Source organism: Stenella coeruleoalba (genome assembly GCF_951394435.1).
Source record: "Stenella coeruleoalba genome assembly, chromosome: 10".
NCBI lineage: Eukaryota > Metazoa > Chordata > Mammalia > Artiodactyla > Delphinidae > Stenella > Stenella coeruleoalba.
In genome coordinates, this window is record NC_137156.1 from 68,849,882 (window position 1) to 68,872,899 (window position 23,018).

At 58.7% G+C, this 23,018-nt stretch overlaps 2 protein-coding genes across 4 annotated transcripts in view; one reads left to right on the plus strand and one right to left on the minus strand.

Annotated features, from left to right (window-relative positions):
* Positions 1-14,047, plus strand: part of DNAH1 (dynein axonemal heavy chain 1) — a gene marked incomplete at its 5' end in the record, with an annotated part of 79,996 nt that extends 65,949 nt beyond the window's left edge. Inside the window, 25 exon segments of the mRNA XM_079933625.1 lie at positions 128-238; positions 1,044-1,229; positions 1,667-1,858; positions 3,343-3,510; positions 3,600-3,791; positions 3,971-4,102; positions 4,575-4,700; positions 5,343-5,462; positions 5,585-5,734; positions 5,829-5,989; positions 6,821-7,046; positions 7,184-7,379; positions 7,688-7,839; positions 8,367-8,563; positions 8,811-8,959; positions 9,217-9,371; positions 9,455-9,586; positions 9,976-10,146; positions 10,236-10,415; positions 10,484-10,660; positions 11,288-11,462; positions 11,581-11,707; positions 12,056-12,407; positions 12,726-12,960; positions 13,521-14,047. Coding sequence (XP_079789751.1) covers positions 128-238; positions 1,044-1,229; positions 1,667-1,858; positions 3,343-3,510; positions 3,600-3,791; positions 3,971-4,102; positions 4,575-4,700; positions 5,343-5,462; positions 5,585-5,734; positions 5,829-5,989; positions 6,821-7,046; positions 7,184-7,379; positions 7,688-7,839; positions 8,367-8,563; positions 8,811-8,959; positions 9,217-9,371; positions 9,455-9,586; positions 9,976-10,146; positions 10,236-10,415; positions 10,484-10,660; positions 11,288-11,462; positions 11,581-11,707; positions 12,056-12,407; positions 12,726-12,960; positions 13,521-13,642 — 4,284 coding nt within the window. The 3' untranslated portion in view covers positions 13,643-14,047.
* Positions 14,048-14,227: 180 nt separating this feature from the next.
* Positions 14,228-22,898, minus strand: BAP1 (BRCA1 associated deubiquitinase 1). 3 transcript variants are annotated; one of them, XM_079933626.1, is made up of 17 exons: positions 22,813-22,898; positions 22,685-22,714; positions 22,521-22,575; positions 21,397-21,529; positions 20,951-21,070; positions 20,420-20,481; positions 20,192-20,334; positions 19,846-19,924; positions 19,261-19,384; positions 18,802-18,949; positions 18,145-18,329; positions 17,568-17,701; positions 16,595-17,073; positions 16,320-16,480; positions 15,903-16,046; positions 15,748-15,820; positions 14,229-15,534 (listed from the first exon to the last, which is right to left on the minus strand). In XM_079933626.1, the coding sequence occupies exons 1-17, from the start codon at positions 22,847-22,849 to the stop codon at positions 15,401-15,403; spliced, it is 2,241 nt and encodes a 746-aa protein (XP_079789752.1). In that variant the 5' UTR covers positions 22,850-22,898; the 3' UTR covers positions 14,229-15,400. The 3 variants fall into 3 exon arrangements, with proteins under 3 accessions (XP_079789754.1, XP_079789752.1, XP_079789753.1); XM_079933627.1 differs by having other exon boundaries at positions 14,230-15,534; positions 15,954-16,046; XM_079933628.1 differs by lacking the exon at positions 21,397-21,529 and having other exon boundaries at positions 14,228-15,534; positions 22,813-22,843.
* Positions 22,899-23,018: the final 120 nt, after the last annotated feature.

Here is a 23,018-nt window from a genome sequence, read left to right on the forward strand (position 1 = left end):
TCTCGTGAATGAGGGCGGCCCTGCAGGGACCTCTCCCCTGCCCCCTCCAGGCCTAACTCACTCTCTGGTCCCCATCACACTGTCACACCGGATTTCCTCTCTGTGCCCCACACCTCCCACCCCGCAGCTGCTGCGCACTTCGGAGGACGTGGCCAAGATGCAGGAAGAGCTGGAGATTATGCGCCCCTTGCTGGAGGAGGCTGCCAAGGAGACCACGCTCACCATGGAGCAGATCAAGGTTGGGAGTGCTCCTGGCCCCCTCCCTGACGGCTGACCGTGTCTGAGGATGCTCGGCACCCCCATGCAGCCACAAGATCCCTAGCTGCCTGGCCTCACAGGTTGCTTAGCCTCTTGGTGCCCAGTTCCCTCGTTCAGTCATGTGTTCATTCAACAAATGCTTGCTCAGAACCTATTCTATGCCAAGCGCTGCACTGGGCAGAGGATATGGTGATGAGCAAGACAGACAAATCCAAACCCGATAATCACAACACGGACTGAGCAGCAGGGCAGCCACAGGTAGCGGTGCAGAGTCTGCCTGAGTCTCCCTCTAAGATCCTCTGAGTCTACAAGAGGGCCCACATTTGAGGGCCGGTCGTCACAGCAGCCTCCGCAGGTTTGCATATTCACGATGGCAGCTTTCTGGCAGAAGCAATCATGTCCTGCTCTACAAAGGCAGTGGTATTGAAAATTTTTCCAGCAGATGGAAAGAAAGTGACTTGTGGGAGGAGAGTGCCTTTCTCTGTTCTGCATGGAGGTGCCCTGTGGGTTTAGGGGGTCCTGCCCATGGGGTAGTTATGCTCAAGCATGTAAAGCCCTGAGCCCCATGCCAGGCCCATGATGAGCATTCAGGATTGGAAGGAGTTCCTAGCACTCCCAGGTCTCCGTGGGCTGTCACAGCCGAGATGGTCCTTACAGAATGGGGCATCCCAACCCTCATTTCCTTCCACCTGGGGAGACTGAGACACAGAGAGGAGAAAGGGGAGGAGGGCACACCTGTCCCTGACACGGGCCATCCCTGGGCCCTCCCTACTTCTGGTCCCTAGGTGGACACAACCATTGCTGAGGAGTCCCGGAATTCAGTGCAAGCAGAGGAGATCAAGGCCAATGAGAAGGCCAGGAAGGCACAAGGTATTGCTGACGATGCCCAGAAGGATCTGGATGAGGCTCTGCCCACCCTGGATGCAGCCCTGGCCAGTTTGCGCAACCTCAACAAGAATGATGTGACCGAGGTGGGTGGCTAGGCACCTCCCAGGCTTTTCTTGACATCCCTCCCTGGAGCCCTCTTGGGTCCTGGCCCCTAGGCCCTCCCTCTACACATCCCTTGAGGGTCATATGTCAAGAGATGAGGGCAGAACTAGGGCTTGAATCCAGCTGCCTGCCCTTACCTCCTTGTATCAGCCCCCAGGGCCCGGGCAGGTGCATGAGGAGGGCTTTGGGCCTTGAGAAATGAGCGTACAGGACCTCGTGGCCAGGCCTGGGTATATGGGGGAGCAGTAGTTGCCATAGGCTAAGGCAGACCTTGGGGGATCCCCGGGTGTGCCCTTGGTCTGTAGTGGTAGGGACTTGGCTGGTGGGGCCCACCCTGTCTGGTGGCTGTCCCTGCCTGGAGGTACCGTACCACTCCGTGATGGACCTCCCCCTTCCCCACTCTTGGCCTGGCCCACAGGTGCGTGCCATGCAGCGGCCACCCCCAGGTGTGAAGCTGGTCATAGAAGCTGTGTGCATTATGAAGGGCATCAAGCCCAAGAAGGTCCCTGGAGAGAAGCCTGGCTCCAAGGTGGATGACTACTGGGAGCCAGGCAAGGGGCTGCTGCAAGACCCCGGCCGCTTCCTGGAGAGCCTCCTCAAGTTTGACAAGGTGAGCGTGCCAGGCACCCAGCCAGCTGGGAGTGAGTGAGGGCAGGACCCAGCTGGGCAGAGAAGTGAGGAGAGGAACCGGCCCCCTCCCCGCCACCAGCGCTGGGGCCTCCATCCTATCTCACTCTGCCTGCAACACACACAGCCCTGTGGCCACAGAGCTGATGGGACCAGATCCTGGCACAGAGGAGCTCTCCAGCTGGTGGGGGAAACAGACGGACCGACCAACAGATGGGTGTTGAGGAAATCAGGACCTGGGAAGGCTCCTATGCCCATAGGACATCACCCACAGTCACTCCAAGGCTCCGCAGCCTGGAGATTCTCTCTCCTGCTCTTTTTTTCCTGAAACCCCCATGGCGCTGGCCAAGACCTTCCCTGGCTGCTCAATCATCGCCTCTCCCTCAGCCTTAACACCTGAGGTTTAGTGCCTGTCTGTCTCTGGATTTCTCTGCCTTCCTGTCTATCTGGGGTTCTCAGTATCCATGGGCATGCTCTCTCATGGGGCTGCTTAGGGTTAGGTCAGCCTGGAGCCTGCAGCCCTCTTGGAGGGCCCCTTTCCAGCCCAGAAATTAGTCCCACGCGGGCCGCTCCCCCCCTCCCCCACCATGTGTCAGTGTTGGAGCCCTGGGCACGTCCCAGACTGCACTGGGAGGGCAGAGGCAATGGCCCATCTCAGTGACAGCTGGACTCTATGGGCTTCCCCATCCCTCTAACTGAGCCCAAATCAGGAGGCTCATGGCCAGCACTCAGGTTCCCCTGGTCCCAAGCGCTGACCTCTGGGAGCTCATGAACAGTACAGATTCCTGGGCTCATCCTGAATTACAGAGCTGGATTCTCCCAGGGTAGGACAAGTGCTCCAAGAGTATGGTGAGCTCTTGGGGTAGGGATTATTACATTTGAACGTGAGCCGGGTTGGGCATCAGAACCACTCACTCGTCTCCACATCAGCCAAGAAGGAGCCCTTGTCTCTAAATGGGTTTTAAATGGGGCCTGCATATTATCAGGTCTTCATTTTTAAAATTTTTAATATTTATTTATTTATTTAGGCTGCGCCGGGTCTTAGTTGCGGCACGCGGGACCTTCGTTGCGGCATGCGGGATCTTTTTAGTTGTGGCGTGTGGACTTCTTAGTTGCGGCATGCGTCCGGGATCTGATTCCCTGACCAGGGATTAAACCCGGGCCCCCTGCATTGGGAGCGCGGAGTCTTACCCTCTGGACCACCAGGGAAGTCCCTGTATTATCAGATCTTGAGGTTGTGTCATTTCTTGAGAAAGAAAAATCTCTGATCATGTTATTTGAAATCTTAGAATACAGAAGATCCTCTTCTGGCCAGCTTTTGTGGGTTGTGTCTATTCCCTAGGGAGGACACCTGTACTGAGGCCTACACGGGGCATAGTGGCAGGAGCAGGATGCCCCTCAGCCCTGCAGAGCCTTCTCTGTCCTCCCTGGGAAGCAGCCCCCTGAGCCCATGGTTCCCATCCCCAGGACAACATTGGGGAGGCGGTGATCAAAGCCATCCAGCCATACATCGACAATGAAGAGTTCCAGCCGGCCGCCATCGCCAAGGTGTCCAAGGCCTGCACCTCCATCTGCCAGTGGGTGCGCGCCATGCACAAGTACCACTTCGTGGCCAAGGCCGTGGAGCCCAAGCGGGTGAGGGCTGGGTAGACCTAGGGGGCAGGGGAGAGGGCGTGGGCTCCTCTGGGCACCAGGAAAGCTGGTCCTGCGCCCTCTGCCCGCAGCAAGCCCTGCGGGAGGCCCAGGACGACCTGGAGGTGACACAGAGGATCCTGGAGGAGGCGAAGCAGCGCCTGCACAAGGTGGAGGATGGCATTGCCATGATGCAGGCCAAGTACCGAGACTGCATTGCCAAGAAGGAGGAACTGGAGCTGAAGTGTGAGCAGTGCGAGCAGCGGCTGGGCCGCGCCGACAAGGTGTGAGGGCCTGTGGTGTGGCCTGCCCCCGACAGGCTGGAAGGGCCCGGGTGGTAGGGGGGGTCCCAGGGTGGCTGTCCACACCCCCCACACCGGCCACCTCGGGGACTGCGCCAGGCAGGGACACCCAGGCCCCTGGCCCAGCCTCCCAGAACCCACCCCATGGGCTGTCCTTGCAGCTCATCAACGGGCTGTCGGACGAGAGGGTGCGCTGGCAGGATACGGTGGAGAACCTGGAACACACGCTCGACAACATCTTCGGGGACGTGCTGGTGGCTGCAGGCTTTGTAGCCTATCTGGGCCCCTTCACGGTAAGGAACCCCCAGCCCCGCCTTGAGGCCTCACCTCCATGAGGGGTGGCCTGAGGGGCGGCTCTTCTCTCACTCATTCAACAAGCACTTCTCAGGCGCCCCGTCTGAGCCAGGTGCTGTTCCAGGCACTGGGGATATGGCAGCTCACAAAACAGCCAGAAAACCTGCTCCGGTGGGGCTGGCCTTCTAGAGGGAAGTGTGAGTTCACACTGCCGTGCTTGCTGTGCGCCTCTCATTCAATCCTCACAGCTGCCCTGATGGGTGGGCATTGTTCTTATGCTGGTTCCACAGATAAGGGGCTGAGGATTGTGGAGGCCAAGGATGTTCCCCAAAGTGGGGCTAGAGCTCAGGCCTCTGTCTCCATGTCTGAGCTCTGACCTCTGCACAACTGCTGAGCGTTGGGGTGCAGGGGGAAGTGGGAGGGCATCGCGGCTGTCTCAGTGGGGTGGCCCTGAGCCTGGCATCTCCCCAGGGCCAGTACCGCACGGTGCTCTACGACAGCTGGGTCAAGCAGCTCACGACTCACCATGTCCCACACACCTCCGAGCCCACGCTAATCGGGACTCTGGGGAACCCCGTGAAGATCCGCTCGTGGCAGGTGCCCACCCTGGGGGGCTGGAGCAACTGGGCTGGGCCTGCAGTGTGGTCGGGCTGGGCCAGGAGCCTCCTGCCTCCCTCCCACCTTCTTTCCTGGGTCTGCTTAGAGATGCGTCTCCTGAGCCCGCCCGGGGCCAGTCAGAGGCTGGTGGGTAGGAGAGGAGAAAGCCGAGCGAGTGGTACAGATGCTGGCTAACTGTGGGCAGAGAGGTCAAGGGGTGCTTATGAGAGTGGGGGTGGGGTGGGAGAGCAGTGTCCAGAGTGAGGGTCACGAGATCGTGTCCGAGCTAGACCCTGGAGGACAGGTAGAGTTGGCGCAAGGAGAGAACCAAGAGGCTCAGGCAGAGGCTAAGCATGAACACAGTCCGGGAGGGCTGATGGGCTTTACTGGCTCCGTGAAGATGGTCTGACTGAGCAAGGACTCAACAGGCATGAGGAACGACTGGCCCAGCGAAGGAGGGTGTCGGAGCCAGCCAATAGGAGGGAGACCAGTCCTGGGGGCTGAGACCTCAGGACCACCCTTCACCCTCAAGAGGGTGCAGTAAGGAGAAGGGAAACACAGCCAAAGCACAAGGTTGGGAGTGGCTGATGTCCCAGCTGAGCCTGCTGTGTGAGACCCCCGACCCAGCCCGGTCCCCCACAGGTTGCTGGCCTCCCCAACGACACACTGTCAGTGGAGAATGGGGTCATCAACCAGTTCTCCCAGCGCTGGACCCACTTCATTGACCCTCAGAGCCAGGCTAACAAATGGATCAAGAACATGGTGAGCCTACCCACCGGGTGCCACCACCCCACCCAGCGGGGCTTAGCAGGTGTAGGGGGAGTAGCTGAGCCTCAGGCTGGTTCTCAGCTCCCGCGGCCCCCACCCGCCCCCTGTGCCCACAGGAGAAGGACAGCGGGCTGGACGTGTTCAAGCTGAGCGACCGCGACTTCCTGCGCAGCATGGAGAATGCCATCCGCTTTGGCAAGCCCTGCCTTCTAGAGAACGTGGGCGAGGAGCTGGATCCCGCCCTGGAGCCCGTGCTGCTCAAGCAGGTGGGCCTGCAGCAGTGGGGGTGGGGGCGGCCCCCTTCCCCTGCCTCACTGGTGAAGCCCAAGCCACAGCGCTTGCCCATCCCACCTGCCACAGACATACAAGCAGCAGGGGAACAAGGTGCTGAAGCTGGGAGACACGGTGATCCCCTACCACGAGGACTTCAGGATGTACATCACCACCAAGCTGCCCAACCCACACTACACGCCCGAGATCTCCACCAAGCTCACCCTCATCAACTTCACCCTGTCTCCCAGGTAAGCCCTTGGTCCCTGGGACCCCCAACATCAGCTCTGCCTCATCCTGCCTGGCCGCCTCCTCCCACCCCCAGGCAGAGACTCAGTGGGTTTCCCCCTGAGGCCCCGCCAGCTTCCTCCCAGGCACTCTGCATTTCAGGTCTTTCTAGCCCCTCCACGAACTCCCTTTACTTGCCACTGTTTCCACCTGAGAAACCCCACCCTCAGATCATCCTGATCCCTGGTCAGGAACCCCTCCCCCAGCCTGCCTGGCCAGCACTAGCCCCACCTCATCCGGATACCCTTTCCCCACAGCCCTTGCTGAGCCCTTGTGTACTCACCCCCAGAGCTGTCCTGGAGCCCTGTGGGGGGCACACTCTGGCTCCCTGCACCCAAGCCATTTCCTGCCCTTGCTGCCCTAAGCCCAGGCACTATAGCTTTTGCTGACCACCCACAGAGAGTGCTAAGGCCTCCATGCCAGTGGCCACTACGAACCTCTCCACAGACAAGGGGGTGAAAACATCCTTAAGTCCTGTCCCTCCCCATCACCCCCAGCCCCCTCCTGCTGAGAGGGAGTTTTTCAGTCCCCAGCAACTCACATGTTCAACTGCCTGGCCCCTGCTGGGATTCCAAGCTGCCACCTGAGGTCTCGCTGAGAACTGGTCACTTTGAAGCCAGGCTCTGCCTTAGCCCTGCAGCCTGAGACAGAGGCCAGGCCTCCCAGGCTGACACCAACAGGGATGCTAGGCTCTTTGGAGCCCCAGGAGCACAGGTACATAGGTCAGCAGGCTCAAGGCTGGCCCTCCAGGGCCCACCAGGTGTCACAGACATAATGTCCCCTACCCCTGGCAGTGGCCTAGAGGACCAGCTGCTGGGCCAGGTAGTGGCTGAGGAGCGGCCTGACCTTGAGGAAGCCAAGAACCAGCTGATTGTCAATAATGCCAAGATGCGCCAGGAGCTGAAGGACATTGAAGACCAGATCCTGTACCGGCTCAGCTCCTCTGAGGGCAACCCTGTGGATGACGTGGAGCTCATCAAGGTGCTGGAGGCTTCCAAGTTGAAGGCTGCTGAGATCCAGGTCAGCAACTGCCGGCCCACCCCTGCCTGCCTCTCCCCACCTGCCCCAGGCCTGCCCCCTATCGCCACCCACCTCTGCCTGGTGCCCTTTGACAACCTACCTGGGCCTGACCAGCACCCCCTGTACTGCACCCCCAGGCCAAGGTCAGGATTGCAGAGCAGACAGAGAAGGACATTGACCTCACGCGCATGGAGTACATTCCCGTGGCCATCCGCACCCAGATCCTCTTCTTTTGCATGTCTGACTTGGCCAACGTGGACCCCATGTACCAGTACTCCCTCGAGTGGTTTCTCAACATCTTCCTCTCAGGCATCGCCAACTCAGAGAGGGCAGGTAGCCCTGGCACAGATGCACATGTTGACATAAACACCAGGCTCTACCCTGGCACAGGTGTGACACACCTGGATGCATTTCCACAGCGGGCACACACACGTAGACTCACACCCATGTCCACTCATACACATCCTCGTCAGGCTTACACTACGTAAGAACACACGCCCCTCCTACCCTCCTCGGAGCAAATGCCCCAAGCGGGTGCCCAGACTGCCCCTTTGGCTACTGGGGAGATGGGCTGGGCTGGGCCTCAGGGATCTTGCTTCCCTCCCTTCTCCCTGCACTGCCATCACCCCTCTGCCCTGCAGACAACCTAAAGAAGCGCATCGCCAACATCAACCGCTACCTGACCTACAACCTCTACAGCAATGTCTGCCGCAGCCTCTTCGAGAAGCACAAGCTGATGTTCGCCTTCCTATTGTGTGCCCGCATCATGATGAACCAGGGCAAGATTGACCAGGTGCGTGATGGAGGGGCGGCCAGGTCCCTTCTTGAAAACAGCCAGGAGGCTCTGGGTTAACTATGGCCCAGCAGCTCCTGTGCACATGTCTTCTCAGAGCCTTGAGAGTGCTGGTGAGCACAGACAGTCCTGAGCCTCCCGGCTCATGGTCTCATGAGCCCCAGGTATTTCCTGGTGCGTTGGAAAGCACTGAAAGTCACAGCCACCACTGCTTGAGCCTTCACTGTGTGCCGGGTGCTGGGATCACAGCTACCCTCTGACCTACCCCCACAAAACCCCTGGGAAGCAGAGTTCTGATTCTTCCTACTTTCCAAGTGAGGAAACAGAGGCTCAGAGGTCAAATCCTTTGCCTAAGGTCACACAGCCAGGGAAAGGGAAAGAGGTGACACTAACCCAGACCTGTGCAACTGCCACCCCTAAGGGGAACTCCATTTCTCTGGCTGAGGATGGTAGGGGAGGCACTGCTAGGTGGGGCGCTGGAGACAGGCCTCAGGGCCTGGGCACTAGTCTCCCCTGTCCCTTGCCAGAGCGAGTGGCGCTACCTCCTGTCCGGGGGCTCTGTCCCTGTCATGAGTGAGAACCCTGCCCCGGACTGGCTGTCAGACCGGGCCTGGCGAGACATCCTGGCACTCTCCAACCTGCCGGCCTTCTCCTCCTTCGCCCTTGACTTCACGAAGCATCTGTCGGAATTCCAGGCCATCTTTGATAGCCCTGAGCCCCACCGGTGAGCTGGGACCCGGGGCACAGCAGGGTGGGCACATCCAGGGGCTGAGACCCAGGAACAGGCTTGCCCTGGAGCCTTCTCTGAGGGGCCACACAGGGTTGCCCTGCAGCTGTGACTACATCTCTTCCATGCCCCCGGCCATGTACCCCTGGACACCCCATTCTCCCCTGCTGTCCAGCAAGCAGAGACCCTGTGGCCAGTGCCCTCCCACAGGTTGGCTCTCAGGGGGACGTGGGCACTGTTGCAGGGAGCCCTTGCCTGGCATCTGGGACCAGTACCTGGACCAGTTCCAGAAGCTGCTGGTCCTCCGCTGCCTACGTGGGGACAAGGTTACCAATGCCATGCAGGACTTCGTGGCCACCAACCTGGAGCCACGCTTCATTGAGCCCCAGGCAAGTGCTGTCAGCCAGCACCTGGGCTAATCCCCACCCTGGGTCCCAGGATCCTAGCTGTACCTGGACAGACCACTTTGCAGCCTTGGTCAGGCCAGGACCCCTAACCACCCCAAAAAGCTCTGAGAGGTTCCAGGTCCCACCAGGAAGCCCCTCTGGGACTACTCTGGGGGCCCCAGGACCCCCCTACCTTGCCCTGGTCGCCTGTCCCTGAGGAGAAGCTCTAGGTGGCCCCAGCATCTCTCCCTGCCCTGCAGACAGCCAATCTGTCATTGGTGTTCAAAGACTCCAACTCCACCACGCCCCTCATCTTTGTGCTATCGCCTGGCACTGACCCGGCTGCCGACCTCTACAAGTTTGCCGAAGAAATGAAGTTCTCCAAGAAGCTCTCTGCCATCTCCCTGGGCCAGGACCAGGTAAGGGCGAGGGGGTGGGGGAGAAGGGAGCTGGTGGGCTGGGCCAGCTGGTCCCCCACCACTCAGCACTCCTGTCCCCACAGGGCCCTCGGGCGGAAGCCATGATGCGCAGCTCCATAGAGAGGGGCAAGTGGGTCTTCTTTCAGAACTGCCACCTGGCACCGAGCTGGATGCCAGTCCTGGAGCGCCTCATCGAGCACATCAATCCCGACAAGGTACACCAAGGGAATACAGTACATCCATCCAGGACTGACAAGGCTAAATGAGATCGTCCCACAGAGCACTCAGCCCAGCCACCAGCACACAGTGGGCGCTCAGGAAGTGACATATGTAACACGTATCAACTAGATTAATCTTCCCAGTGGCCCCCTCAAGTAACTGCTACCAGTGACTCGCCCAAGGCCACCCAGCACAGACGGGTGACCCTGGAACTTGCTGAAGCCCATGTTCTTTACCAGTGGTCCCTGCAGCCTGGTCTGGCCCAGCCCAACCCAGGGGTGGAGTCAGGCTGAGGGTGGCTCAAGGTCCTTGGGTAGGAAGGAGCCTGGTGTTGGGGCAGCCACCAGGTACGGGTCTCAATGCTCACGTGGAGCGTGGCCACCAGGTGCACCGGGACTTCCGCCTGTGGCTCACCAGCCTGCCCAGCAACAAGTTCCCAGTGTCCATCCTACAGAATGGCTCCAAGGTGACCATTGAGCCGCCACGCGGGGTCAAGGCCAACCTGCTCAAGTCTTACAGCAGCCTCAGCGATGACTTCCTCAACTCCTGTCACAAGGTGAGACACACTTGGCACATGCACCCCCAACCTGCCCCATCTCCATCACCACCCTTCACACCCCTCCGCCCCGCCCCCACCTCTGGCAGGTGATGGAGTTCAAGTCCTTGCTGCTGTCTCTGTGTTTGTTCCATGGGAATGCCCTGGAGCGTCGTAAGTTTGGGCCCCTGGGCTTCAACATACCCTACGAGTTCACGGACGGGGACCTACGCATCTGCATCAGCCAGCTCAAGATGTTCCTGGACGAGTATGACCACATCCCCTACAAGGTGGGCTGGGGATGGGCTGAGGGCGGGGAGCTGGGCGCCTGTGGGGGCCTGACCTACCCACCCCGTAGGTCCTAAAGTACACGGCAGGGGAGATCAACTACGGGGGCCGCGTCACTGACGACTGGGACCGCCGCTGCGTCATGAACATCCTGGAGGACTTCTACAGCCCCGCCGTGCTCTTCCCCGAGCACAGCTACAGTGCCTCGGGCGTCTACCACCAGATCCAACCCACCTACGACCTCAACGTGAGCACACACCGGGGCTATGCTTTAGGCAGCCTGCCAGGCTGGGGTCCTGGGGTGCCGTGAACACCTGGGTGCTGGAAGACTTGGCCCCAACCGGCCAGTAGTTCCTTTTCATTGATTGATCCATCCCACAAAGATAGCCCTGGAGCTCAGGTTCTGTGGGCAGAGGCCAACTCCCGCCTCTCAGCCCCTGCCCGAGAGGACTTTGTGAGGCTGGGAGGGGCCGGGCGGCTCCTCTGAGGCTGCCAGGTGAGGCGGTGAGGCGGGAAGCAGCCCAGACCACAGTCAGAGAGGGCTCCCTGAGGAAATGATGCTTCAGCTAAGATGTGTGAGGAGCAGGCAGGGGCTGGGTGGAGCACCCCAGAGTGTGGGTCAACAGTGTAAAGGGCCTGTGGCAGGAGGGGCTGTGACAGGTTTGAGCAGCTGAATGAAGAAGCAGGGAGCTAGGCAGCAGGGAGAAGTGGGCTAGGAGGGAGCAGAGGCCATGGAGTCCTGACGGTAAGAGGGACATGCGTAAAGCTTGCGACCAGGGGAGACGAGTAGTGGATGTGCTCAGTTGGAGGGCTGTCCCGCAGGCTGGAGGTAGAGCAGGGCAGGGGCTTCAGTCGCAGCGCTCCTACCCTCCAGGGCTACCTCTCCTACATCAAGAGCCTTCCACTCAACGACATGCCTGAGATCTTTGGCCTGCATGACAATGCCAATATCACCTGTGCCCAGAATGAGACCTACACCCTGCTTGGCACCATTGTCCAGCTGCAACCCAAATCATCCTCTGCAGGCGGCCAGCACCGGGAGGAGGTTAGTGGCAGCAGGGGAAAGGGCCCAGTGGTTGAGCAGGACCAGTCTCCTATCCACCATCATGCCTGTTCCCCTGTGGGAAGGAACTCTGTGCATATAGAATTCTTTGCGCCCACAGATAGTGGAGGATGTGGCCCAGAACATTCTGCTCAAGGTGCCTGAGCCCATCAGCTTGCAGCGGGTGATGACCAAGTACCCTGTGCTGTATGAGGAGTCAATGAACACGGTGCTAGTACAGGAGGTCACTCGGTAATCCCCTGCCACCCCCAGCCCTGAGTCAGCAGGCCACTGGGCTGTAGAGTAATGACAGTAAAAGCTACACCAAGTGCTATAAACCCATTCTCTAACTCAGCCATATTTTTATTCCATTTTACAGATGAGTAAACCAAGGCCCAAAAAGGTTACATGACTTGTCTAAGGTCATACATTTACTAACAGCCAGAGCTGGAACTGGTACTCAGGCCACTCGACCCCACTCTATGCTCTTAGCCCCTATGTTCTGCCATTGGTTTTTTGTCTACTGCCTACAACTGGGGAGTGCGGATATGGCCACACGGCCCCAGACCACTGCCTTTCTCCTTGCCACTGCCTCCATAGGTACAACCGGCTGCTGCAAGTGATCACACAGACGCTGAGAGACCTGCTCACAGCACTCAAAGGGCTGGTGGTGATGTCCTTGCAGCTGGAGCTGATGGCTGCCAGCCTATACAACAACACTGTGCCCGAGCTCTGGAATGCCAAGGCCTACCCATCACTCAAGCCACTGTCCTTATGGGTCATGGACCTGCTGCAGCGCCTGGACTTCCTGCAGACCTGGATCTCCAAGGGCATCCCAGCCGTCTTCTGGATCAGCGGCTTCTTCTTCCCCCAGGCTTTCCTGACAGGCACCCTGCAAAACTATGCCCGCAAGTCTATCATCTCCATCGACACCATCTCCTTCGATTTCAAGGTCTGGACTCAGCCAGGGCCAGGTCAGGTGACAGGCTGGGGTGTGGCCCAGGTAGGAGGAGCACGGAGGCCACAGCTGGCTGGCGGAATCAGGGGAGCCCCTGAGAGGGGGTTGGGGGACAGGGAGAGCCAGAAGAGACCATAAGCCCCAGGGAAATCCCTAGGGGCAGAGCACAGACTGTAGGCTACCAGCTGAAACAGCAGGTGAAGGGGGGAGGCAGGCAGAGCCCTCAGGAGGGAGCTTGTGCATCCTGACCCAAATCCTAACCGAGATTCTGGGTGTTTATATGTGAGGGGGCATCTGTGTGCCCGACCACAGGTGATGCGCCAGTCGGTATCAGAGCTCAAGACAAGACCCAAAGAGGGGTGCTTCATCCATGGACTGTTCCTGGAAGGTGCCCGATGGGACCCTCTGGCCTTCCAGCTGGCTGAGTCTCGGCCCAAGGAGCTATACACAGAGATGGCCGTTATCTGGCTCCTGCCAACGCCCAACCGCAAGGTCCAGAACCAGGACTTCTACCTGTGCCCCATCTACAAGACACTGACCCGTGCTGGTATGGGGCCCAGGGCGGGGAGCCTACACCACAGGTGAGGGCCCAGGGTTGGGCCAGTTAGGCTGACCCAGGTTAGCTGAACAGGATGGCTGACAGAGGTCAGTCAGCACTCACTCCTGAGACTGACTGGGCCAGGACAGAGCTGGGCCAGTAGTAGGCAAGGTGATGCCCAGGGGCTGGGCCCAGTCTGTGGGGAGTGGCCCCTGAGCTCACCATCCTCTTGCTTCCCTTAGCAGACCCACCTTGGGTCCTGGGAGGCCCAGCCTGCCAATGGAGGTTCAGAGGGGGTAACTGAGGCCTGGAGAGGTGGGGTGGGCCTGGGCTGGGTCCACAGGGAATGAGCAGGGGCGTCAACTCTCCCATTCCCATCCTCAATTGTCAGTGCAGTAACTTAGGGCAGGCCTGAGCCTTGGCCACACTCCCCAGACAGGCTTCCTCTTGGGTCAGGTCCCCTTCCTTGTCCCAAGCTCAGTTTGCCAAGTCCACTGCCTTTCTTTATACCCTGTTCCTGCCCTAGCTGAAGCAGACAACTTAACCTTCCCCCTTCTTGCCTGCTCTAGGAACACTATCAACCACAGGCCACTCCACAAACTACGTCATTGCTGTGGAGATCCCCACCGACCAGCCCCAGCGACACTGGGTAAAGCGTGGTGTGGCCCTCATCTGTGCCCTGGACTACTAGACCCAGACAGAAGGGCTGGGGCCATTAAAGCTGCATTTCCTAAACAGTCCAGCTGAGCCTTAGCTGCTTACACCAGGCCCCCTCTGTAGAACCCACTGCCAGGGAAACGGTGCGGGTGAGAGGCTACAGGGGCCTCAAGAGAAAATGTGGTTAGCAGGGGGAAGAGTGGCACAGTTGGCAGCTTTTACCTGCAACAAGGGAAGAGAGGTGAGCCTTGCAAGGTCCCAGGGCCCCTCCAGGGACTACACACCAGGCAGGACTAGAGACAGAGGTGCCACCTCCACTGAGTCCCAACACCTCTCCAGGTTGCAAAGCTGTCAGATCTGGTGAAAGCCATGGCCCTCTCCTCCCACACTACACCTTGCACACAACTCCTCAGGTTCCACAGCCCACCCGAAGCCCCTCCTCAGTTCAGACCCTAAGTCCCAGGCCTAGGGTCCCAAGAACCTCTGCCCCAGAAGGCTGAATGCCCGAGAATGCACTCCCCTTACCTCTTTGGTCACACACAGGGCGCTGGGCCCAGGTCTGGTTAGGTCCTCACTCCCACCACAGCCCTGGCCTACAAACCTCAGGCCAGCAAGTACAGGAGGGCTAATTTTTTAGGAGAGTTTTATTCATTCATTAGTCCAATATTTACAGGGGCCAGAGGGGTCGGGCTATGCTTAGCGCAGAGGCAGCTGGCCCCCACCCTGGTCACTATGTACACATAAGGGGCCCGCCTGGATCACCTTCAAAGCCACCTAGAAGAGGCCATGGGGCTGTTTGGGGCCTGAGCTCCAGAGGCAGTGCTGGGCCCATCAGCCATTGGCATCAGGCCCTCTGGGAACATGGGGTTCCAACTGGTTGTCTTGGTCCTATTGTCCCCCACCCTGAGTGCCTTGCAGAAGCTGAGAAAGCTGGCATGGCAGGGAGAGCTGAGTGGTGCCAGCTTCCTGCAAGCAGCCCTGTCTCTGCTGTCTCTAAGAAGAGGGAGACGTGGTAATACTGAGGGGCGGGCAGAGGCTCCTCTGAGCCCAGGAGCCCAAAGCAGGCCCCTTGCCAGGGCCACAACACTGAAGACAAAGAGCCCAGGGCCTTGCCACAGAGAGCAGTCTTACCAAGCCTGGCCAAAGCCAGGCCACCAAACAGCTCAAACACTCCTCTCTGCTCAGGCCATGGGACCCAAGCAGGCTGCTCACCCTGCCCCCGCTGGAATACCCCACTCCCAGTCTAGCCCAGCAGCCAGGTCCCTGAGTTTGGAGCTCTCCCAGGAGGAACGGAGAGCAGACCTGGCTTTCTCGCAACAGGGACAACTGGGGCCAGAGCAGCAGGGCCCCCAGCTGTGACCCTGCAGGAGTGACCCCGGCCCTCCAGGATGACAGCTGTTAGGAGAGAACTCAGAGTCAGGAAGCTGACTATGTCAACACAGTGGTGGCAAGATGGGTTAGAGCCCAGAAAAATAGACGTCTCTGTAGGTAAAATATATATTCTGCTGCCCAGGCAGAAAGGCCAGGTCCTGCCACTCCACAGCCGGCTGTGGAGGAAGCTGCAGCACCTCCCTGTGCCCCAGCTCCTGCTTCCAGAGCATGACGGGGCAGCCCTGCCCTGGCAGGCACTGGGGTACCGTGCAGAGAATCCTGGCCTGGCTCCTATTCCCAGGGTCTGGGCTCTCTGACTGGAACTATTCGGTAATACTGGGAAGAGGGAGAGTGGGGCAGGGGAGGGCCCTGGTGAGGGCCATGTGGCAAGAGTGAGCGGCAGGGTCAGGGCCAGCAGTCCTCACTGGCGCTTGGCCTTGTAGGGGCGTGAGCGTTTCCGCCGGTCAGGCTTCCGCTGCTTGTGGAGTCGGCCAATGCTGACCCCCTGGCGCCGCCGCACCGAGATGTTCTGCTCCACCAGGTTGGCCAGCATGCCTGTGGAGAGGCGCAGGCCCTTGAGCGGGTGGCTGGATGCCCAGCAGCCACTCGCTCAACGGGCCACAGCCTCCGGTCAGAAGCTGAGGGTCTCTCGGCCCTCCCTGAGACTACAGTCTGCTCAAGCCCCAGCAGAGGCCTGAAGGAGGGGGCCTGAGGGCCAGGGCTCTGAGCAGGGCATGCCAAGTAAGGTGCAGCAGCGAGACCCCTCACCTTCCTGAGCCAGCATGGAGATGAAGGTGCAGATGAACTCATCGTAGTTGTGTGTTCTTCTCTGGTCGTCGATCTGTGGGAGAGAAGAGTGAGGACATGAGGACGCTGCAGCCATCTCCCCAGAGCAGCCACCAGCTGACCCCAGCAGGTCGCACCTCTGGGAAGACAGGTGGGCAGAGGACCAGGCAGCTGGAGAGAGGGCCCACCTTGAACTTCTTCCTCTTCTCCACCTCTTCCTTGAGGCAGGCCTCGTAGTTTGCAATCTCAGCCTCCACACACTTCAGCAGTGCCAGCAGCTCCTGCCAAAACCCAACAATTGCACCCGTGGTGCAGGGGCTGGCCAGCACCAAAGCCCCACTACCAGCAGGCAGCTAGAGGCAAGGACGAGCAGCCAGAGTCCCGGGAGCCTACTGAGGCCCCAGCCACCACCCAACCCAGACAGGCTTCCTGGCACCTGGCTTCAGCCACCACCCTTCACACCAAAATACCAACTAGGAACCCAGCACCTGGGCAGCAGTGCCCTAGGCCCTTCCCTTGTCAGTATTAGAAGAGAAAGCTGCAGAGGGGCTCACCTTGGGTGAGTACTTCTCCCCGCTCAAGGGCTCACTAGGCCTGACCAGCCCAGGCTTCTCTCTGCTATCCACAGCCTCCACCACCTCTTTCTCCTCTGGGCTACCAGACCCCTGGCTGCCTTGGCTCGGTCTGATGGAAGGTGAGGAACCCTTCCCACTCTCTGGGAAGAGAAGGCACGAGAAGACCCATCAGAGTGCAGGACACGTGGTGGTCACTTGGCCACCTCCCTCCTCAGTATGCCACTGGGAGGCCAGTGAGCCAGCCCAAGGCCCACCTGTCAGTGCCAGAGGACTCAGCACACCGTCCTCAGCCAGGTGCAGCAGGCCCGTGCTGATGACAGGACCCAGGTCGCGTACAGCACGATTGTAGCGTATGCAGTCAACACGCAGCAGGCTGTCGTCCTCTCCAAAAAGCACCTTGGAGATGTGGGAGGTGACGGGGCTAGAGGGCCGCGTGGGGTTGGCCGAGCGGATAGGCGAGCGTAGTGGCGAATTGAAAGCGCTGCCGATCTCAGAGGCTGTGTCAGTGCTCTCATTGCTGGGGGTGGGCGAGGGCTGTGAGTGCGTGGGCACTGCCACAGCTGGACTCCCGGCCCCGCTGCTCGTCTTGATGGACAGAGGAATTGAGAGGTCTTTCTGGGACTCTTTGAGCTTCTCGGCCAAGACGTTGATGGTGTTGGGCTGCAGCACCGACAGCTGCCCATCCCCAGAGCCACTCAATGGCCCTGGTTTCCCCGGCCCCTTTCGCTTATACCTGTGGGGCCCAAGGAAAGGTAAGCCAAGGGAATGGGCCAGGTGACCACGTTCAGCAACGCCCAGAATGACCTGAACACATCTTGGCCTCCAGGGACTGACCCTGAAGCTCCAGCAGCCTGACCTGGCCATGCCAAGGCTGGCACACTGAGCTTCGACAGCTGCAGCCAGGTGTCCTCAAAGGACACCTCCTCTATTCCAGCTGTCTCACTTCTGGCCTTTTGCCAATGCCAGTTCTTCCAGCAAAGATATCCCCCACCCCATCTCCCAAGGCCTAGACAAAAGGCCTTGATGTCTGGTTAAATGTGCACGGCCCTCGCCCAAGCCCTCCAAAAATTTCTTGGGACCTGGAGTCGGCCCCTTCACGTCAGCCTCCCCGGGGCCCTGCACTCAGCAGGCATTCAGCATTATCTGCTGAAGGGCATTTTCTGGGCTGGAAGATTCAAGATAGGATCTGCAACACTCAGCCTCCAGCCTTACAGAGCTGGGGCTAACCTGATGGCGGAGTTGGTGTTCTGCACGTCATCCTCCTCGTCATCCTCGTAGTCGTCCTCGTCATCTGAGTACTGCTGGGGTGGGCGGACTGGAACTCGGCTGCGGCCCACACCTGCTGCCAGGTCTTCCTCCTCCTGGGGCAGAGACCCAGGGCGGCCATAAGCCAGGCTGGACACAGCAGCCACAGCCAGGAAGCCAACATGGCTCTCCGGGTTCAGTCCACTGACTCCCTCCAGGTGCTCCAGAGCCCACCCACACTACCTGCCTACATAGGGCTTCTAAGAGAAACAGAGTGCCCTGAAACACCTGCATTTATTTTGCCAGTAGAACCCAACCCACAGAGCTGAATCCAACCCCATGCCCTAAACATTTAGCCCCACAGCCATGAGACTGAGTTTAAAGTCAGAGGAGCTCTCTCTGCCTCCCTCAACCCCTGCCATCATAGGGGCTTCTGAGAATCAGACAGAGGAACGTGGTTACCTAGGCCCCGACAGAAGGCAAACACCAATGAATCACCTGAGGAAAGTGCCTGTTGCAACCTCTCAAAAGAATCCTGGAGGGAATCCTCCCAGCTTACCTGCATGGGGGACTTGGCATAGTTGTGATTGTCCAGAAAGGCTGGCAGCCGCTGGACGATAGGAGTGGGGTTTGGGGGAACCCCATTGATGCTGCTCCCTGGAGGCTTCACCACCAGCTTGGGTTTGCTGGGAGGGCTGTGGGTCGGGGCTTGTGGGCACGAACCAGCCACCTCCTCCACACCATCTGAGAGGGCAAGGGGCATGGGCAGGACTTTCAGCCAGACCCTCAAGAAAAGCTGTCCTCAGCCCACTGTCTCCCCAGTCCTGGGGCACAGTACTGCTCCCCTTCCCTTCTCAGAGAAGAACAGCAGAGACAGCTGATGGGTGGAGTCAGCAAGCTCTAAGTCATGGGGCCACAGTGAGAAAGGAAAAGGATGAGATGAAAAAAAGGAGGCAGAAAGAAAAAAACTTCTAGAGAGGCTAGAAAGGGAATATACATTAAGGAGAAGGCTTTGGGGACTGTGGTAATGGCAGCCCTTTCCAGGTGCCTTTGTTTAGGGAGGGACTGCTCTTCCTCCATGTTCCGAGGGGAGAGGGCTGTAGGTACCAGGCTTCAGACCTCCTGCAGGAGCCTCTGAACCACTGCCCAAGTGCCTCCACAGAAAAAGACTTGCTCTGCTTGGGGTGGCTCTGAGGCCCATGAGAGGCTCCAATACCTGTGTGGGTGCCCTCAGAGGCCGCTGGGGCCCTGCTTGCTTCCAGGGCCAGAGGGGACTTGCTGCTGACTGCTTTGGTCTCTTCAGGCAACTGTGACTCTTGAGACTTGTGGGTCTGAATCAGCTCTGGCTGCGTTACCCTAATCAGCTGAAATCAAAATCCAAGGTGTGGAGGAGTGAAGGCAGACCCTAGCTTCTACCTTGGACAGCTAAGGGTCTTGGCTCTACTCACTCACTTAAAGGGAAATAACAACAGTCAAACCTCCTTTCAGAGGCTATTCTCCCCCTCCCCATGCCAAGTCCTATCACCTTTCCCACAAAGGGAGCAAAGGAAAGGAGTGGTTAATTGAAGCCCAGATCCACAATACAGAGTAATGTAGGAATCAGACACCGATGACCCAGAGGAGGGAAGGAGTGGGTGGCTGGGCTAGGCAGGGCCTGGGCAGGAGGGGTACCCACCTGCTGCAGGGCCTCCAGTACTGTCTGACGGTTCACCTTCAGAACATGCAGCCTGGCCTCATACTTGATCCTGCGGTCGGGCACCACCGCCATCAGGTTGAAGCGGATGTCATGGTAGGGCTCCCTGCAGTCACAGCCGTGGCCGTGAGAGCAGCTCTCACCCTGGCCCCGCCATCAGGTTGAGGCAGATCTCCTGGCAGGGCTCCCTGAAGTCACACCTGCAGCCACAGGTACAGGCCCCACCCCAACAGGCGGGCAGTAGCTGGCCATGCACACCAGGCACCTGAGCTGGTGCCTTCCAACAAGCTGCCTGAGGGGCCTGTCAGGAAGTGAGCCAGCACACGTGGGCCACCCGGGGCTCCACCAGGGCCTGCCCCTCCCCAGGCTATCCTGAAGCAGGCCACACGCAGCCTGAGTGGGAAATAGGGCAAAGAGTTGGGAGCACAAGATCTAATCCTGATCTTGCCAGATTCATCACGTGGCCTTGCACAAGCCATCTGGCCTCTCTCTGCCTTGGTTCCCTCTTCTGTGTCCCTCCCAATGGGGGCACAGCTCCAGAAGTTAGGGCAGGCTCAGGGCCCTTACCCTGCAGTGGCGAGGCCGATACGCTCCATGATGACCCTCCGGGCCTTGTCTGTCCACTCCTCATCCTCCCCCCAAGGCCCTGGGGAAACCAAGACAAGGAGTCAGTAGGTAGGAAGCCCGGAGCTCGGGCAGGCCAGGAGTTGGAAGGATGATGGAGAGAAGGTGACCCAGAGAATCAGGGGCTAGTTGGACAATGCAGTACAGGGTGCCATCCTGCCAGAACCACGTCTTCAAGACACCCCCGCCACGCCCCACCACTGGGTCCCAAGTGCTTGAGGACCTTGAGCCCCACCTCCTTAGGAGGTAAGCAGAGAAATCCAATGGGCCCCCAGCTCAGAGTGCCTACCATGGTCAATGGGGTAAACCTTCAGCCCATCCAGCTCAAAAAGCCGGCCTGTGATAGGCACATAGCTGACAAAGTGGAATGCCTCCATGGTCCGCACAGCACTAAGGCCATTCTGCTTCTCGGGGAGATGGCGTGGCTCAGGCCTGCGGAAGGACACAGTCAGTGCCCAGAATGGTACAACCCCCTTCCTTGCCCCCACCCCCATCAGTTCCCACAGCTCCCACACACCTGGCATGGCTATTATGTGCCTTGGCCAACTCTGGAGCATTGCCAATCGCATATCCTTTGCTCTAGAGGGAAGAAAATAAGGCCACATCAGAGCAACTTCTCAGGCAGGCCTCGGGTGGGAAACAGAGCTCAGGAGAGCAGGCCTGGGGGCATTCCAGGAACTTGAAGAAGCACAGGTGGCCTCTCCTGAAGGCCTAGTGGGGGCAGAAAAGAGCTCTGGAGCCCCCAAAAGATGGGCTGTACTGGCCTTGCACAGTAATCAGTGGACACTGGAGAACAACATTGCCTGATAAAGTCCTAATAAGGTGTCACTTAAGGAACGTTCCTCTCTTCCCTAGGTCTATCTCCTTTTCTGACAATTGGGCCTTAAAAAAAAGTTGACTTACACAATTAATTTACAGGTCAAGTATAATGTAAATATCATTTGAAAAAGCCTCATAGTGCCAAATGCCGTGTAGTGGCATTATCAGTGGTAGATCTGGTGGTCACATCTGCCTAGTCAGCTGTCAGGATTAAGGCACTGTGGCCTACCTCAGGGCTGAAGCCTTTGGTGAAGTCCTTCATGCGACTCAGGGTGGGCCCCAGGTCCACATTGCTGCAGTTCAGGAGCACGCTCAGCAGGGCATGAGTGGCACAAGAGTTGGGGATCAGCTGTGAAACAAAGAACAGTCACCCATCCACAGCATCCCTCACCCCAAGCCCATACTCATCAGGAATGGGGACTCAGAGAGGGACAGTCATGTCTGGACAATCCTCATCAACTCCCCTCATCTTTACCCAACATTTGTTCACTCAACTATGTACCCATCAGGAGTCTGGGGACATGGAGAATGGACTCAGACATCACCCTGCTCTAAAGAGACTCCCTTTTTTAGTGAATAAGAGCTCAGTTCCTTCTGCCTTTCCCCACTTCCACTTTCCAAGCGAAGAAAACGGCAGCATCCCACCCTCCAGAAAGAACACAGAGCCCAGCAGACCTGGTGGGCAAAGAACATGTTATTCACAATATCATCATCAATCACAGATGTATCATCCACCAAGGTAGAGACCTTGCGACGGGATCGGCGCTCTTCGATCCATTTGAACAGGAAGATGAATCCATACACGGGGCTGGGGAAAGTAAGGGACAGAGCTAGACCAGTCAAGTGGGGGTAGGCAATCTGCATTCCCTTTCCTCTCCCCTATTCCTTTGCACTGTGTTACCACTCAGGTGCCCTTCCTGTGATCCCACCTCTCCCTTGGCTTCTTCCCAACGCTGCCCAAAGTGGCCCTGCGCCCTCGCACCCCAGAAGCCCACTGCAGGCAGAGTCAAGCATCAGCCTCTGGCTGTGATGCTCCAGGAGTCACCCAGTATCCTTATGAAGTCTATGGTTCTGGGATAAGAAAAGCTGGAACGATGGCTCAGGACCGGGTAGGAACAGAAGGTAAGGCGAGAACAATAAATGTGATGAGGAATTTAAACACTAATTCTCACTTGTGAAGCCCAGGGCCTGGGCCCCAGTGCAATCAGGGAAGTTAATGAACACCCATATCAGTCTGTTCTTTCCTGAAGGGAAAGAAGCAGACTTCTCCGTTTAGTCATTGTAGCAGTTCCTCCACACCTCTATTCTGTAGGACCACCAAGACAAGACCCTGACCTTGGTCACCCAAGAGAGTCCTTGTCAGATGCCACAAACCAACCAATCAATATGAGACCCCTGTATGGGGATTAAAACCACTGGCACATGGGCACAGTAAAGCAGTCATTAATAAATTACAGCTGCACAAAAGGCACAGTGTGACCCGAGTCAAGAGCAGGGGGTTTCTGGCTGGAAGGCCCCAGAAAGCAGATGAATTTAATCCAAGAGATGGTTAGAATTTGTATTGAGGGGAAGAGGCTACCACATAAAGGGAAGTGTTGAGGGAAAACTGGGAGAAGCAAAAGCACAGCACCAGCTTCATCAGGAAGGCACCCAAAGAGGAGGGATGCTTCCTTATACGAGATTTTACAATTTGGAGCCTCTGATACTTCCTCCCTTGAGGAGCACTCTCTCCCGGGTCCCTCCCTAGCCCTCGGGGTGTAAGGGGCGACCGAAGCCACGCCGCGTGCCAAGCCACTCACCCCTGGCATTTGCTCTGAAGGTCATAGATCTCCTCCACCTGCACCCCTTTGACACCTGCGATCAGGTAAGGAAAGAAGTCGGGAAGGGTAGCCTCTGGCTGTGGAGCGAGGGCCCAGGAGTGGGCCCCCACAGCCTGGTTCCGGCGCGTAGGAGAGGCTCTTACCGAAATCTTCCACCAGGAGGGTGAAGAGGCCTGGGTGGGGCGACAAGAGGAGCGGGTAGTGGTCAGAAAGGCGCGTCTCGGACCCACCCGGCCTCCCCAGCTCCGGGCCTGCCCGGTCCCCTCCTCACCAGGGTCGCTCTCCAGCTCCAGCCAGCCCTTATTCATCTTCCCGCGGGGCAGCCCCTCAGCGCCATGTCCAGGCCCTCCCGACCCACCGCCGCCCCCCGCCGGGAGCCCCCGCCGCCCCCGGGGCCCCTAGCCCCACACACAGACAACGGGCCCCGCGCGTCACCCGCCCGCGCCGGCGGCACTACGTCACCTCTGCGCGACGATC